We start from the raw sequence: 16634 nt of genomic DNA, 5'->3' as shown, positions 1-16634 counted from the left end.
ATTTTGGTCCGTTGCATAAAAGTTTCATTAATAAAACAAAGCTTTATTTGTTTAATAAGAATTCCAACGGAATTCAAACTCAAGTCTCAACTTACTTTTGGTATTAATCAAGTGTTTGTAGGATCCGTCGTTTGACGTTTTATCAATAGTTATAACTGATATTAACAATGCAACTTGAATATTTTGAATCGTACAAAAACTCAAATGACATATTTTAATTTTTATCTTACATAAACAATTATTATATCCCAAAGGTGTTTCAATCAACCAAGTGGGAATTTGGAGTTATCCCAATTTTGTTTATTTATTATTATTTTGATAATAAGAGTTATCCAATTGAACAAGCTAAAAAATTCAATAAGGACCAAACGATTCGTATTCCGGTTCGGGTTCGGATTTTCTACACTTCCTTTCGTGTTAAATTGGATCAAATTGTTGCGCCATTACGTGGATAAAATTCTATTCTTCTCAAATATATAAGCTTCTTTATTTTTCAAATGGATTAAGAAAATTACTGAAAATTTTCTATAAACTTATTCTATTTTATTCAAATAATGGTCGTACGTACTCCAAGACTTAGTTAATATAAGAGTATAGTAGTAAATGAAGTTTATATAATTAGATCATATTAAATTTTATTATTTGAAGTATGGAATATATATCACATGTTCTATTTATAGATTATATACTTTTCACCTTGATAGATTCTTAATCAATATAAATATTGAATAACGTTAAATGTACGACCAAAATATCGTATTTACAACAATTAAATCGTGAGATTTTGTTATTATATGGTGAGATTTTGCATTGAATTTATCATGAGATGTTGATAAATGAAAATTTTGTATTGAACTTTTTGTGTATATATATATATATATATTAATTTTCTCGAGACGAGTTCAAGTACGAGGATATCCCCATATCCCACCTTGAACTATTTATGAGATTTTAAAAAATCCCTGAACTCGAAAAAATCAGGGATTCTTGTCCCCTTTTATGAGTTTTCTCTGAAGGACCCGAATGTATAGGGAAAATGGTTATCTCTATTCTTTCAGTTATATGTTGGATAGTGGAGAACATAAATTTGAAGTTAATGTTCAAGACGGTATAAATGCATGTTCATCAAATATGGAGCAACAAAGGTTTCATAAGTATTCATAAAATACCATCTTATTTAATTGGGTAAATTATAATATAATTTTGAATTTTGGTCATATAACTTGACCATTTTTCATTTTTAACAACGTAAGTTTTCATGTTGCAATTTTAAGTAATGAAAGTTGGTATTTATTATATTTTTTTTATTTATTTTTCATCATAATCTTGACATGATATCGAAATGATTGGCGTGAGGCCAAATATTGCTATCGTGTCTAAATATCATGCCAGCAATACGATGAAAAATTATTTAAAGTAATAACAAGTACCAACTTACAATTACATGACTAATTGCAATATGAAAACTTAATGACTAAAACTAAAAATGGATAAGCTAGTTTCAAAATCATTATTATAATTCCCCTTGTTTAATTAAACCATAAAGAACAAGATTGCAGTTGAAGATTTTGAAGCCTTCTACGTCTGATAAATACGTACTAGAAATTGGGAAAAACATTTTATTTTTTATAATTTACTAAACGAAAAAAATCGATCATATATATTTGGCTCTTTACAATTTTAGTTATCTCTATTATTAAATTTTCGTTTTAGTCAATTATATTTATTTTTTTTGTTGTTGCAATTTTACTCATATTTCCTATGTAACATTATTGTGACACAAATGCAGTGTTGACGTGTGTAATGTCACTTCAACCAACTCGGCGAAGAAAAATAAAATTATCAAAAATCAGAATATGTAAAACTAAAACACAAATTTTATAATATAAATGACACAATTACAAAAGACAAAGACCAAAAAAAATAAAAAAGAGAGCAAATTTTCCTTCACTAAAATAACTTCTAGTTTTTTCCTCGCAACTTATCTCATTTATTGCTTTGGTCTACTAAATATTCAAAATTTGATTTTGTTAAGATAACTTTGTTTTTTTTTTTTTCTTTTTTTACTTTTAGTTATATTTTAAAGGAGTGTTAACGTGACCAGACACCGAAAAAAATAGAAAATTATTAACGTGATATCAAAAAATACTAATATATAATAATTTATATTGACAATTGGATCAAAATAATATAAATTTAAAATTATATTATCACCAAATTAGAAATAGAGATATCTGGGAATTTTAAATTATATTGAAATCTAATTTTTTTTGTCGTTTTGGAAACAAAGTGAGCAAGTAAAAAAGAAAAAAGGGAAAACGAATCTAACTTTTGCCTATAAATACCATCACCGCCTCCAATGCATTCAATTAATCCTGCAAATCCTACCGTTTATTTCATACAGCAAAAGAACTCACTCTCAGCCTCCTACTCTTTTCCTTCTTCTCTCTACAAGATGGACATCGCAGTTCATTCATGCTCTATGTTCAAATTCTTATAAAATTTGTGGGAAAAGAAAACCCTTGAATTTTTTTCATAAATAATATAATTGTAAATACCAGTGTACGTAGATAAAGTCTTTCAAGAAATGGATTCGCTAAAGTTTTGTGATGTAAGAGTAGAAAAGTCCAACTCAATTTCAAAGTACCGTAAGATTCAGAGAATTACGGCTCTGTTTCGATTGGTGGAGCTTTTTGTTTTCCTGATCATCGTCGTTAGATTCTGCTCACAGTTCCCTTTTTCTGTCATGTTTTCGGGAGAGCATTTCAGGAGTGTTCTGGTGACTTTGATAAGCCCTCGATTTGTTTTCGTCATCGGAAACTTGATAGTCGCCGTTCTGCTGCTGAAATCATGGAGATTCTCAGCTGAAAACGGCGGTAAGTGGACCGATTTTTATGACGAGTATGTGGAAAAATGCCGCAGAAACCATCGAACTAGCAGTAACGGGAAACTGAGAGACATGGAGATGAACCGAAGTAAATCGGAGAAAATACCGAGAGTGTCTCAAGTGGAGGAACCCCGCCGTGAGTTGAGACGAAGCACGACGGAGAGGTGTCAGAGGACAGTGAAAGCTGGGAGGAGAAATGCGGCTGCGAACAGCGGCATCACCTCGTACTGCCCGGAGGACGAGATGAGTGGCGAAGAGTTCCGGCAAGCCGTGGAAGCATTCATTGCCCGGCAGCAGCGGCTGTTGAGGGAAGAAGAAGCACTTTCCGATGTATGATGAAAGTTGACTTGCTGTTGTTGGAGATGGCGTTCAACATGTGTGTAATAGAACTCTTGCACTGTTTTAGTACATTGTAAATTAATGGAGTTCAAAATGAATTTCTATTTCTTTTTTCTTTTTATTTAGATTAATTAATGATATTTCTACTTAGAAATCACTCGTTGAACTAATTTATTTTTTTTAATGATATTATAAGATTAAGTATAGTTCAAATTTTCATATAGTATTGTGACAATAAATCTTTATAATATACAAAATACACGTGTTTTGTGAGCTATTGTTGGAAATCTAAACTAAAACTCGATTTTAAATAAATTTTAGTTTTTATCAAATGAAGTCAAAAACGTTATTACTATTGAAAAACTGCAATTTCAAAATTCTAACTCCTTTTTTTCTTTCGATTTTGGTATTATGTATTTCAAATTTACTTTTTAGTGTATTATATAGTTTTTTTTTTATTATTTTGATTTTTTTAACATAATGTTTTTGTGGTATAGATGTAATATTTATATGACACCGACGTAATGCTATAGTTGAGGAAAATTTGGACTATTATCCGACAGTTTTGCCCCAACATTTGATTGTCAAATTGCATGTTAAAATGGTAAAAATCTTGGTGGAATTTCGTCGGTATAATTTCAATAACCAAATCCAATTAAAGTAGCCACAACTTTTCCCAACTTGAGTTTAATTTGAAATTTGGCTAGTTTTCCAATAATGACACTAGCCAAATTTCAATAAATATTGAAGTACAATATTAATAAACCAAATTTTTTTTTTCTTTTTCTCTACGAAAATTAGGAAAAATGAATTTGAGGGATAAATTAGCTAAAACTAGCCCAAGCTTATTTATTTATTTATTTCAATGAACCATCGTGTGAAATCATTTTGAATTATAACAGAACTATCCAATTGAAACTTTGTTTCGGCCTATTTGATTATGAATTTGAGTAACATTAATATATGATTTTTTCAGCCTATTTTCACAATCTAAGAGTGAGAGCACCTGCACCAGGAAAGTGACACGGGGCCGCTGTGATAAAAATTTCACATTTTTTTTCTAAGGGGAGTGCATCCCCATGCCCATAAAATGACATAGAGACGTCGTTCATAATCTCAACTTTTTTGTTTTACGAGTTTGTGGAAAATAACTAGGTATATTTTTTCAATTGTACGTAGTTGTTGTATCTTGAGATAAGACTACTACATTCCAACGCAACAGGAGCGAAACATAATATTTTTAATGAAATCGTGGTTCAACACAAATCTCAGTTGTTCATATTCAAAATTTTATCATCATCAGCTGTATTTTCACAAACGCATAAATAAGAAGTACCAATGCTATTTTATGCCTATCAATGCATGATTGTTGTAGCTATATGTAAAATCTCCCCATTTTATGTCCTCGATTGGAGAGAGGACCCTAGCCAATCATCTTTTTCAAGAAGCAATGCGATTTGCCAAAAATGACTCAGCCCTTACACGGCAGAATTGATACCTCCGCGATGCGAAAAAGAAAAAAAAAAGTGGCTTTATATTAATTAAATCATTTTCCAAATGGGAAAAAAACTAATTCGATTGAGAAAACTCTCTCTTCATCAGTTTAATGTTTATGGTCTACAATTGCGGGATTGTCGATCGTAAACATTTTCATGAAAAACACGACTTTAACTTTGTTTCCCACTTTCATTAATCCGCCTTTTGTTGACGGATGGAATCGTACGCACCCCGCGCGCGCATACACACACATATATAAAATACTATATATAATAAGTATTTTAAATGGGCCAAAATCACTGCGTCAAACACTGGTAATGCTTGATGATAACATTTGGTCACTTTAAATCTGAATTAATATGGATCTAATATTGGAAGAAAGTACGACTTTATATTTTAAAATTTTACCTTTAACTCCCTTTTATTAGGTTTTTGGGGTCAGTTGCAAAAACACGTTTTCGAAATGTTTTAGAATGCAATATAACTTTTCACATACAATAATTTACGACTTAATCGTTTAATAGAATATTTGCATAAAAGCACATTGTAAAAATAGAAATGATATTTTTGGTCATTTAACTTATTGATACATTATCCAATTCCATCACTAAGTAAGTCTTTTTCGATATTACATCGGCATTTTCGAGCGTTGTTCTTCTATATCTACGTCTAATTAAAGGTAGGGCGCATGGAGGTATGGAATAAAAATAAATGTGGGTGCAGTCATACATTTTAACTAACCCTCACTCAGGCTAATTAAACCCTAAACACATGGAATTATAGAAAATATAATAAATAAATTGGTGATCATATAATTAAATACAAGTAATTTAGTCGATCTCTTCTGTTTCGGGATTACGACAAGAAAAAGGCATATCTGGGGATTCCGGTTGAATCGAGGCTTCACATAAATAAGATGAGTAGATCTCATACGAGAAGGTCTCAATAATCTATATTCATTATATTTATAATGAAAATTAATGCTTTTTAGAATAAAAAATAATTTTTTAATGGGCGAAGTCGGTTTGAAGATTCGTAAAACATCTGTACAGGAAACAAAACGATGCATTGAAGAGCCAATCCCGCCGCTCCGCGCGAAAAACTTTTTATTTCAGAATATATTATTTATCAAGGAATTTGGTTGGTATTATATCTCACAAATTCAATTGTCGGGGGAAAAAAAAAATTACTAAGTCAACTATTCTTATATTTAAGTACTGAAATGGGTTTGATTTTGTAATATATCGGACAACAGTTGGGCTTAGAAGCTGCTGTCAAGGGCCCAATAAAACGAGTCCCTAATAAGTCTTTCTGTTAAGATAATATGCATATATATATATATATATATATATATATATATATATATATATGTATGTCCAGTTATTGTCTTTTCTGATAAATATATATATATGTATGTCCAGTTATTGTCTTTTCTGATAAATAGTGAGATGATATTCATTTATTGGATGTGATGAAATATATTGAAATTCTACGTTCAATATGTAAGTGTCACCTAATTAGTGAGCACGATAGATCGACAATATACATATATATAAATCAATCAATGTGCTGAAAAGGTGGAATGAAATAATGGGGAAATATTCAAATTCGAATATATATATTGGTCCAATTAATTAATTAAATCGGGTGAACAATATGGAAAATAAAATAAAAATATAAATGATTTCTCGTAACTTAAAAACTAATCGTTCAATTCTTATCTCGACGATATATTATCGTCATGTCGATAAATTTCAATGAGCGATTATATGAATTGTATGGTAATGACAAACACTTAGATTTTAAAGAAACTGTTCAAAACAGTTTAAATGAAGAATATGATTTACCTGAGAATTTAGATTTATTGAATAAATGAACTATTCCTAAGATAGATTCTAAAATGATCTATAAGTTAGGAACCTTTGAAAAAATTGGTTTTAAACAAGTAGTTAAAACTACAGAATCTTCCGTACCTCTTCATGATAATGAAATGATTATTAGATTGTTAAACAATAAAGATATTTTACCTTATAGAAAAAATTACAGATTCATGCATATATGTTTAATTCAAATAGCTTTTAGACCTTTAACATTAGAAGGACTACTAGAAAGCTTTATAGCAGCTTTAAGAGATGGTAGAAATTTGAATTGGAAACAATCCCTTATGGGAATAATTCAATCTAGTTTGGCTCATGGTCCAGTATATTTTAATGTTTATCCAAATTTATCTTTATCTTTGTCTGATATTAATATATTAGATTCTTTAACATTAAATGTTAAAACTCATGGTTATAATTATACTCCTGGTACAGAAGTAATATGTATCTGTTATCGTATTTATTATAAACCATTATTTACACTAAATCCTATGTGTAAAAAAATAGATAAAAAATTAAATGAAACTATTCTTATAGAAACTAATTTTAATAGATCTAATATTACAACACGTAGATCTATAAAATGGGAAGAAATTGAATTCCAGAAAGCTGGATAATTGAACAAGCTGTTCCTAGAAATCTTATAATAAATGGGAATTTACATCAGGTTATACAAAATAATGAATGATCTGTTCAAATACAGTTTAATAATGAACAAAGAAGATTATTGCCATCTTCTATCTATACTAGATCAAGATCCAGTCATTCTTTTATTTCGCCTTTAGATTATTTGGTGGATATTCCTGAAACTTCTAAAGCTTCTACTTCTCAGATGAGAGAAGATGTTGAGTCTCCTGTACAAGATACAGTAGATGAATTAATTATTAATCAGAATAATATTGTGCATAAAAGTAACTTTCAAAAAGTTAGAGAAACCGATACCGTTTCAGAAATGAATTTTAGTATTTAATGGATAGTAAATCTAAAATTGATTTTACTAAAGGATCTCTTGCTAAAGCAAGGATCAATGCAGAATTTTATTTACCTAAATGGGAATCTTTCAGAAATTGGTATTTTAAAAGTTTTTCTGAAGAAGAATTTGAGTATATTGTTTCGGAATTTTATAAATATTGTGAAAACCAGAATAAATTAATTCATTTTGTTCCTTGGTTCTTTAAAACATTTATTATAGATTATATTTCTATTCTTGAAAGAAATTATAAACTTTCTTCATGACAGATTCAAAAATCTGTTTATCCTCCTCAACAATATTTTATTATAGAAAAGAATAATAAAATTTTAAATTTTACTGCTTTTTCTAAACTATTTGAAAATGATATGTTACAAATAACTGTTAAACATATTAATCAGATAATTGAAAAACAGAATTATACAAATTTGTATCTTACGATAATAGGAGAAGAAATAGTTTCTCTTAAGCATCGTATTGATAAAATTATTCTGGCTATTAATCAAATTAAACTAGATGTTCATATTCAAACACAAGAAAAAGAAACTAATATTGTCTCTATTGCTACTTCTTCTATTAAATCCCCTCCAGATATAAAGGATTTTAAATTTAAATCTTCTGTTTCTGATATAGAAAAATTACTAGAAGAAAAATTTAGAAATCTTAATTTAAATACTCTTAATAAAGAGTTAGAAAATCATTCTGATGAAGAAATTAATAAAATTAAATGGGCAGATAGACCTAACCAAAATAAATATTATTATAATAGACATACTCCTATGGACGTTCTTATTGAAGAACAGGAATATATATTTGCTGATAGTTATAATGAGAAAAGTATTTATGAATGGAATATTGATGGTTTTAGTGATAAACAAATTTATAATACTGCTCACAAAATGCTTATGTATAGTACTGTGTGTAAAACTTCTGGCAATACTGATAAAAATATTGCTAAGATGATTATATCAGGTTTTACTGGTCAACTTAAAGGTTGGTGAGATAATTATTTAAATCAATTCCAAAAAGAAGATATTATTAATTCTATAAAGATAGAGAATAATATTCAATCAGAAAATGTTGTATATTCATTAATAATGACTATGATTGAACATTTTACTGGTAAATTCACTGATGATAGTGAAAAGATTCGTACTTTATTAAGTAATCTAAAATGTAAAACACTTACTGATTTTAGATGGTATAAAGATACCTTTTTATCTCGTATATATGAGATACCAGATTGTAATAATAGTTTCTGGAAAGCTAAATTTATGGATGGTTTACCTTTTCTATTTTCTGAAAGAATTAGAAAAGTATTAAGAAAAGATGAGATTAATATTCCATATGATAATTATACTTATGGAAATTTAATTAATACTTGCATTAAAGAGGGTCTAACTCTCTGTAATGAATTAAAATTAAATAATCAAATTAAAAGACAAAATTTACTTGAGAAAAAACAATTAGGTAAATTTTGTGATCAATTTGGTATGGACTTACCTAATAAAGGTAAGAAGAAAATTAAAGAAAAAGATGAAAAACTTTATAAAAGGAAAAGACATTTGTCTGATAGACAAAGAGATAAATTTAGAAATCTTAATTTAAATACTCTTAATAAAGAGTTAGAAAATCATTCTGATGAAGAAATTAATAAAATTAAATGGGCAGATAGACCTAACCAAAATAAATATTATTATAATAGACCTACTCCTATGGACGTTCTTATTGAAGAACAGGAATATATATTTGCTGATAGTTATAATGGGAAAAGTATTTATGAATGGAATATTGATGGTTTTAGTGATAAACAAATTTATAATACTGCTCACAGAATGCTTATGTATAGTACTGTGTGTAAAACTTCTGGCAATACTGATAAAAATATTGCTAAGATGATTAAATCAGGTTTTACTGGTCAACTTAAAGGTTGGTGAGATAATTATTTAAATCAATTCCAAAAAGAAGATATTATTAATTCTATAAAGATAGAGAATAATATTCAATCAGAAAATGTTGTATATTCATTAATAATGACTATGATTGAACATTTTACTGGTAAATTCACTGATGATAGTGAAAAGATTCGTACTTTATTAAGTAATCTAAAATGTAAAACACTTACTGATTTTAGATGGTATAAAGATACCTTTTTATCTCGTATATATGAGATACCAGATTGTAATAATAGTTTCTGGAAAGCTAAATTTATGGATGATTTACCTTTTCTATTTTCTGAAAGAATTAGAAAAGTATTAAGAAAAGATGAGATTAATATTCCATATGATAATTATACTTATGGAAATTTAATTAATACTTGCATTAAAGAGGGTCTAGCTCTCTGTAATGAATTAAAATTAAATAATCAAATTAAAAGACAAAATTTACTTGAGAAAAAACAATTAGGTAAATTTTGTGATCAATTTGGTATGGACTTACCTAATAAAGGTAAGAAGAAAATTAAAGAAAAAGATGAAAAACTTTATAAAAGGAAAAGACATTTGTCTGATAGACAAAGAGATAAAAAGAAGAAAAGAAAAGAAAGCCGTAATTTACTAAAAAAAGAAAAATACAAAAATAAATTAATAATTTGTAGAAAATGTAAAAAGCCATGACATTATGCTAATCAATGTTGGGCTAGAAACAAAATTAATAATTTAGATATAGACGATAATCTAAAAGAAACATTATTTAAAATAATAATGGATTCAAATAATAATTCTGACAGTGAAACTGAGACTTCTTCAGAATCTTATATTTCAGAAGAAATAATAGATAGTGAATCAGATATTTCTGATGATTTAAATGAATGTAATAATTGTATACAAGGAAAATCTTGTTTAAATCGTATAGAAGAGAAAAATGATGAATTTTATAAAATAATGTCTCAATTCAATGATTTAAATATTAATGTGTTAACTAATAATAATATTTTAGAATTTCTTAAAATGATTAAGGATCCAGTATTAAAATCTACAATTATTGATCAAATGGAGAATACTAGCTTCTACTAGCAATAATAATAATAATATTCTTGTTAAACAAGAACAAGCTTATTCTATGAAAGAAGTTAAAAATCTTCTTCAACAAAAATATAGTAAACAGAATCCAGTTACTATACAGGATTTAGTTAAAGAAATAGAAAATCTTAAAGAACAGGTAAAAATTTTACAACACAATAATAATAGTTTAAATTATCGTGTTTCAATCATTGAAACTAATAATAATTCTGATAGTTTTGATAATCTACAAGATATTTCTTTTCCTGATCCAGATAAAAAACATTTATCTGTTTTAAGCATGATTATATCTCAAAAATGGTATACCAATATAACTTTATTAATTGAAAATTCTTATAAAAAGAATTTCATTGCTATGATTGATAGTGGTGCAGACTTAAATGTTATACAGGAAGGATTAATTCCTACGAAATATTTTCATAAAACTACTCATTCTCTCTCTCATGCAGGAGGAGAACCATTAGAAATAAATTATAAATTACCAAAAATTTATATTTGCAAAGATAAAAACTGTATTCAAACCAGTTTTTTATTAGCAAAAGATATTTCTAGCCAACTTATACTTGGTCTTCCTTTTATTTATCAAATTTATCCTTTAACTTATGTTGATGAAACAAGTATTATAGGAACTTTTCAAGGAAATCCTATTTCCTTTAAGTTTATAACTAAACCTGTTCATAGAATTCTTAATGAATTACAAGAAAAGATTTATAGAAAAACTTTTCAGATTAATTCTTTAAAAGAAGAAGTTAATATATTAACTATAGATGATAAATTACAAAATCCTAAATTACAGTAAAAAATTAAACTTATTTATAATAAGTTTTCATTAGAAATATGTAATGATCTTCCTAATGCTTTTTGGAATAGAAAGAAGCATATTATATCTCTTCCTCATGAAGAGAATTTTGATGAAAAAAATATTCCTACCAAGGCTCGTCCTTGTCAAATGAATTCTGATTATTTAGAATTATGTAAGAATGAAATTCATAATTTATTAGAAAAAGGTTTGATAAAGCCTTCTCAATCTCCTTGGTCATGTACTGCTTTTTATGTTAATAAACATTCTGAACAGGAAAGAGGTGTTCCAAGATTAGTTATAAATTATAAACCTCTTAATAAGGTTTTAAAATGGATTAGACATCCTATTCCTAATAAAAAGGATTTATTAGATAGACTTGTACATGCTATCATATTTTCAAAATTTGATTTAAAATCAGGATTTTGGCAGATTCAGGTTAAAGATTCCGATAGATATAAAACTGCTTTTAATGTTCCAATAGGACATTATGAATGGACAGTAATGTCATTTGGCCTTAAAAATGCCCCTTCTGAATTTCAACAAATTATGAATGATATTTTTTATAATTATAGCAATTTTATAATTGTTTATATTGATGATATCTTAGTATTTTCTAATAATATTGAAATACATTTTAAACATTTAGATATGTTTAAAAATATTGTTATTCAAAATGGACTTGTTATCTCAAAATCTAAAATGATTTTATTTCAAACTAATATTAGATTTCTTGGTCATATGATTGAAAAAGGAAAAATAATTCCTATACAGAGAAGTATAGAATTTGGTTCAAAATTTCCTGATATTATAACTGATAAAACTCAGTTACAGAGATTTTAGGAAGTTTAAATTATATTTCTCCCTATATTAAAAATCTTACTAAAGATTCTGCTATTTTATATGATAGGTTAAAGAAAAATCCTTTACCTTGGTCTGAAAGACATACAATAGCTGTTAAAAATATTAAAGAAAAGGTTAAAAATCTTCCTTGTCTTATGCTTGCTAATCCCCAATGGGATAAAATAGTTGAAACTGATGCCTCAGATATAGGTTTTGGAGGAATCTTAAAACAAAAAGATCCCCAAAATAAACAAGAATATCTTATTAGATTTTATTCTGGGAAATGGAATAATGCCAAGAAAAATTACTCCACAGCTAGCAAAAGAAATTTTAGCTATTGTCAGATGTATTTTGAAATTCCAAGATGATTTATATAATCAAAAGTTTATTATAAAAACTGATTGCAAATCTGCAAAATTTATGTTTAATAAAGATTTTAAACATGATGTTTCTAAACAAATGTTTGCTAGATGGCAAGCTCATTTAGCTCCTTTTTTTTTGAAATCATTTACAAAAAAGGTGAAGATAATCACTTACCAGATTTCTTAACTCGAGAATATTTATCCTAATGTTTTTATCTACAGATATGTATTCCCGAGGAAGAGGAGAGTCCTCTTATAGAGGGCGAGGAGGTAGGGAAAACCCCCTAATATCATTGCACATCATGTTAAACAGAGGCTTATAGCTCAGAACTTATCTAGTTCATCAGCCAGTAATACTGAGCAAAATAATGAGTTATACAATGAATTTCAAGAATTCTTGAAACAAAGCAGAGAAGTAATACAGATTCTCAATCATCAGCATCATATGCTAATATTATCAAAGAAGATGATAATGATTCAGCTCTATATACAGAGACAAAACATCGAGAATTGATTCTTCTTATAGAAGAAAGAGATACCCAATGGAAAAAAAACTCCATGGACTATCATGAAAAGATATTTAACTAATACATCATATGTATATGGTTCTTATAAGCAGAGGGGATTTTATGAAAATCTTCTGATATCTACAAAAAGTGTTGACATAACTCACTTTTTCAGTAATACTCAGCAAAAAGGAAGTTATAACTTTTCAAAGTTTATCATCAAGAAGATTATATCTATTGAAGAATGGGGTATATCTCCATTAGTTGAAAAAGAATTTTATTCTGAAAATCATAAAATGAGTTTTAAATTTAATTTTTGGGATTATATTGAAAGTTTTAATAAAACCTTGTTTTATGAAAATGAAAAAAGAAAACATACTTGGTTTTTAAAGATTTGTGAAAATGTTTTTCACTATCCAGTTCCAAATTGGTTTCTAATATGGTGGAAGATATTTGGTCCATCCGCAAAGATTTTGCCAGAGGTTTTTATAAAACCCATGAATACTTGATTAAATGTTTCTCCAAGTATTAAAAAATCATTTTCTGAACATTGGATCGATGGTAAGACTCTATGTCTATTTTTCATGGAATTTGGAATCCCATGGATTTGGAAATGGCAGCCAGAATTCGGTTACACTGATGAAGGTATCCCTTGCATATGGAGGGTCAGTTCCACAAAATTCTGGGACAAATTATTAAGAGATGATCCAGAAACTGGTAAACCATATGGTTATGAAACTCTTCATCAAATGGAAGAAAAAATTTCTTTATACCAGAAAGAAATTAATAATCAACAAGAAAATGAAAAAGCCTCTATGAGTCCTTTCAAGATTCTAACTCAGAAATATTCTGAAATATATTCAAAAGAAAAAATGATCGAGATCTATATTGAAGAAATGAAAAAAGATCTTTTTCAGAATATTGGAGGTTCTGATTCAAAATCAGACAAATCTATGGCGTCAGAATCTAGTGAAAATCAATTTATTCATCTAATGAAGATGCAGGATGCTCAAGACCCTGAGGATTATATTCCTCAATTTTCTCAGATAGATAACATTTTTGAGAATTTGAAAAATTCTTTAAAAGACAATATTAAAGATGATTAAAATCGTCAAAAGATGATCGTCAGAAAAGGAATCTGCAGTTAGGTGGAATATCACATCTCATTATGGCATATTGTGACAAAAAGTAGGTGGTATATCACTGTAGACTTTTTGACTACTATTTGCTTTTATAAAGCAGTGTATTATTTACTTTAATAAAGATTGTACTGTTTTTATTTTAAAGATGAAATCCGGGGTTTCATGTCCGGCTCTTCTATCTATTTATAGGTTTATTCTGTGTCTTTAGAGAGACACGGTTGAGTTTGCTCCCCTCTCTATTTTCTCTTGTAAAAACCCTTCTGAAGTATATCAATAAAAGTTTGAAGTTCTTGTAACAACTTTGTAAGTTCTCACTATTTTATTTTCTGTTTTATTTACTGTTTTAAATTTTTTATTTCATAAGTTGAGCCTGAATGACAGGCTAAATCATTCGTGCTAAATTATTACCTTACTATGACATGTTCTATATTTATTTGTTCTTGAGATCAAATTGAGATAATAAAAGATCTATTTAAATTTTTGGAATTTAATGTAATATAAGAGTCTTTGGTTAGAACATAAGGTAAAAAGATGAACCAGGAAATGGTAAACACAAGGTTCGAGTTTAACCAGGAAAAATAAATTCATGTTGTAGCCCTTTAGCCTGCTTAGCCGAGTTATGGCGTTTAAGGCGTTCATGGGTGATTTTTATGAATTTATGATTCTGAGGTGGACCTCGGTAAAATCCTTTGTTGTTTAATTTCTTTGGTATATCTTTTATAAATCCTTTTATGTTTTGTAAAAGTTCCAAATATGAATCTTATATTCATTATTATTCTGAGATTTAAATTTTTCATTTTCTTAGCTCAATCAGAGTTGAATATGGTATATGAAAAAGTTTGATAAAACAAAGCCACATATCAGATTCCTCATTTTGATCTCAAGTCTCAGATGCTCTTAGATTATATATATATATATATAATATATAAAATAGAATCAGTTTTCCCCGTTTCAGTTGTGTGGCATTTTCGAATCCTATCTTAAGGTCAATCATTATACAAGCCAAAGCCACACCCGTTATCACTATTTGGGAAGGAAAAAAACACCCTTTTTTCCTTATTAGTATTGTTATTATTTTTAAAATTATTAATATTAATATTATCACTAATAATAATAAATAATAATAAGTTTTGATACGAGAAATCCCCGTACCTCTCTCCGTCTTGTTTCATTAATATTTTTGAAATGGAGATGTGTGTGGGGATGAAGATTTGATCTCCACCGAAACCCACATAACAAGGATCAGTGCGGGTATGCGTTAGGGATGGAATTCGAAGACGGAGACGGAGATGGCAAACCCGCTCCCGCCCCATTGCCATCTCTAGCTACAAATCAAAATATCACCGTGCTTTTGGAATATAATCAAATAATGGTCCCTCGTTTCACCCAAATGCATGGACAACACACATCCTCGTTTCTCAATTGTTCCTCTTACGAATAAAAATATCACACATTATGATTTTCAAAAATGGAAATTCGATATACGTCGAATCGCGAAATATCAACCTTCTCCAACTTGTGAGAAGGACCATCCTATACGTATAGGGGGAGCTTGTAAGATAGAGATTCACACATGTTATTTTCCAAGATTAGGACAAGCTTAATTACTCATGAAAAGGTATTCCTTATAATATGTGTGTAAATAAAGGTAGCTGTGTCTTCTATTCTCGAAAATGCATCGCTTTTTTTTTTTTTATTACGTGGTAGATTCCTAGACAAGAATCACATGTTTCTTTCGACTAATTATTGCAAGGACCACAAATATTCATTAGGTTGACACAAATGGCTCCAGGACCAATAAAATTTATGTTTATCGACGTTCCGACTCCCCTTAATCTTTTGATTTCTCTAGTTTTCAAGGATTTTGACAAATGGGTCGTCGATATTGGAACATGGAAACGATCTGACCACGTGACTGTTGAAAAATGAGCCTACGACTCATAGGCAGTGACTTGGTTAAGGGAACCCATTAACCCACCGGAGCCGTAGCGAAAGCATTCCTTCAGCTGCTTCAGGAATGCTAGACGGCGAGTCTTCAGTTATAAGAAATACACACACAGACACACAAAATAATAATTAAGTTGGTGTTATGATCTAGACTTTTTAAAATATCTACTACGATTTAGTGTTGGCCGTTACTTTAAAGTAATTTAGCGCGTACAGTTTGGTGTGAGGGCATCTCTAATCGTACGTTATTTTGGGGTTTGTCGTCTATGTTACAACTGATCACAATGTTTTTATTTGAGTTCAGAACATCGATTGATATTCTTATATAAAAGTATATCAGGTTTAGCACACTCGGCATATCATAGACTAATGAAACATATTTTTTTATTAACTGTTAAAATAGTGCAGGGTTGGCACTCCAACCCAGCACCATACGCTCCTTCAC

General features: G+C 28.6%; 1 protein-coding gene across 1 annotated transcript; it reads left to right on the top strand.

Moving 5' to 3' along the window:
• The first annotated feature begins 2587 nt into the window (after positions 1 to 2587).
• On the top strand, positions 2588 to 3223 carry LOC142506036 (uncharacterized). The gene has a single exon (XM_075619171.1). The coding sequence runs from the start codon at positions 2588 to 2590 to the stop codon at positions 3221 to 3223; it is 636 nt and encodes a 211-aa protein (XP_075475286.1).
• The last annotated feature ends 13411 nt before the right edge of the window (positions 3224 to 16634 follow it).

This window comes from Primulina tabacum, chromosome 10 (assembly GCF_025594145.1).
Source record: "Primulina tabacum isolate GXHZ01 chromosome 10, ASM2559414v2, whole genome shotgun sequence".
In the NCBI taxonomy this organism is placed as follows: Eukaryota; Viridiplantae; Streptophyta; class Magnoliopsida; order Lamiales; family Gesneriaceae; genus Primulina; species Primulina tabacum.
This window is presented reverse-complemented; position numbering and strand designations above follow the sequence as displayed.

Bases quoted from the DNA above. Each gene is read 5' to 3' on its own strand.
- LOC142506036 (XM_075619171.1), top strand. From the start codon at position 2,588: ATGGATTCGCTAAAGTTTTGTGATGTAAGAGTAGAAAAGTCCAACTCA.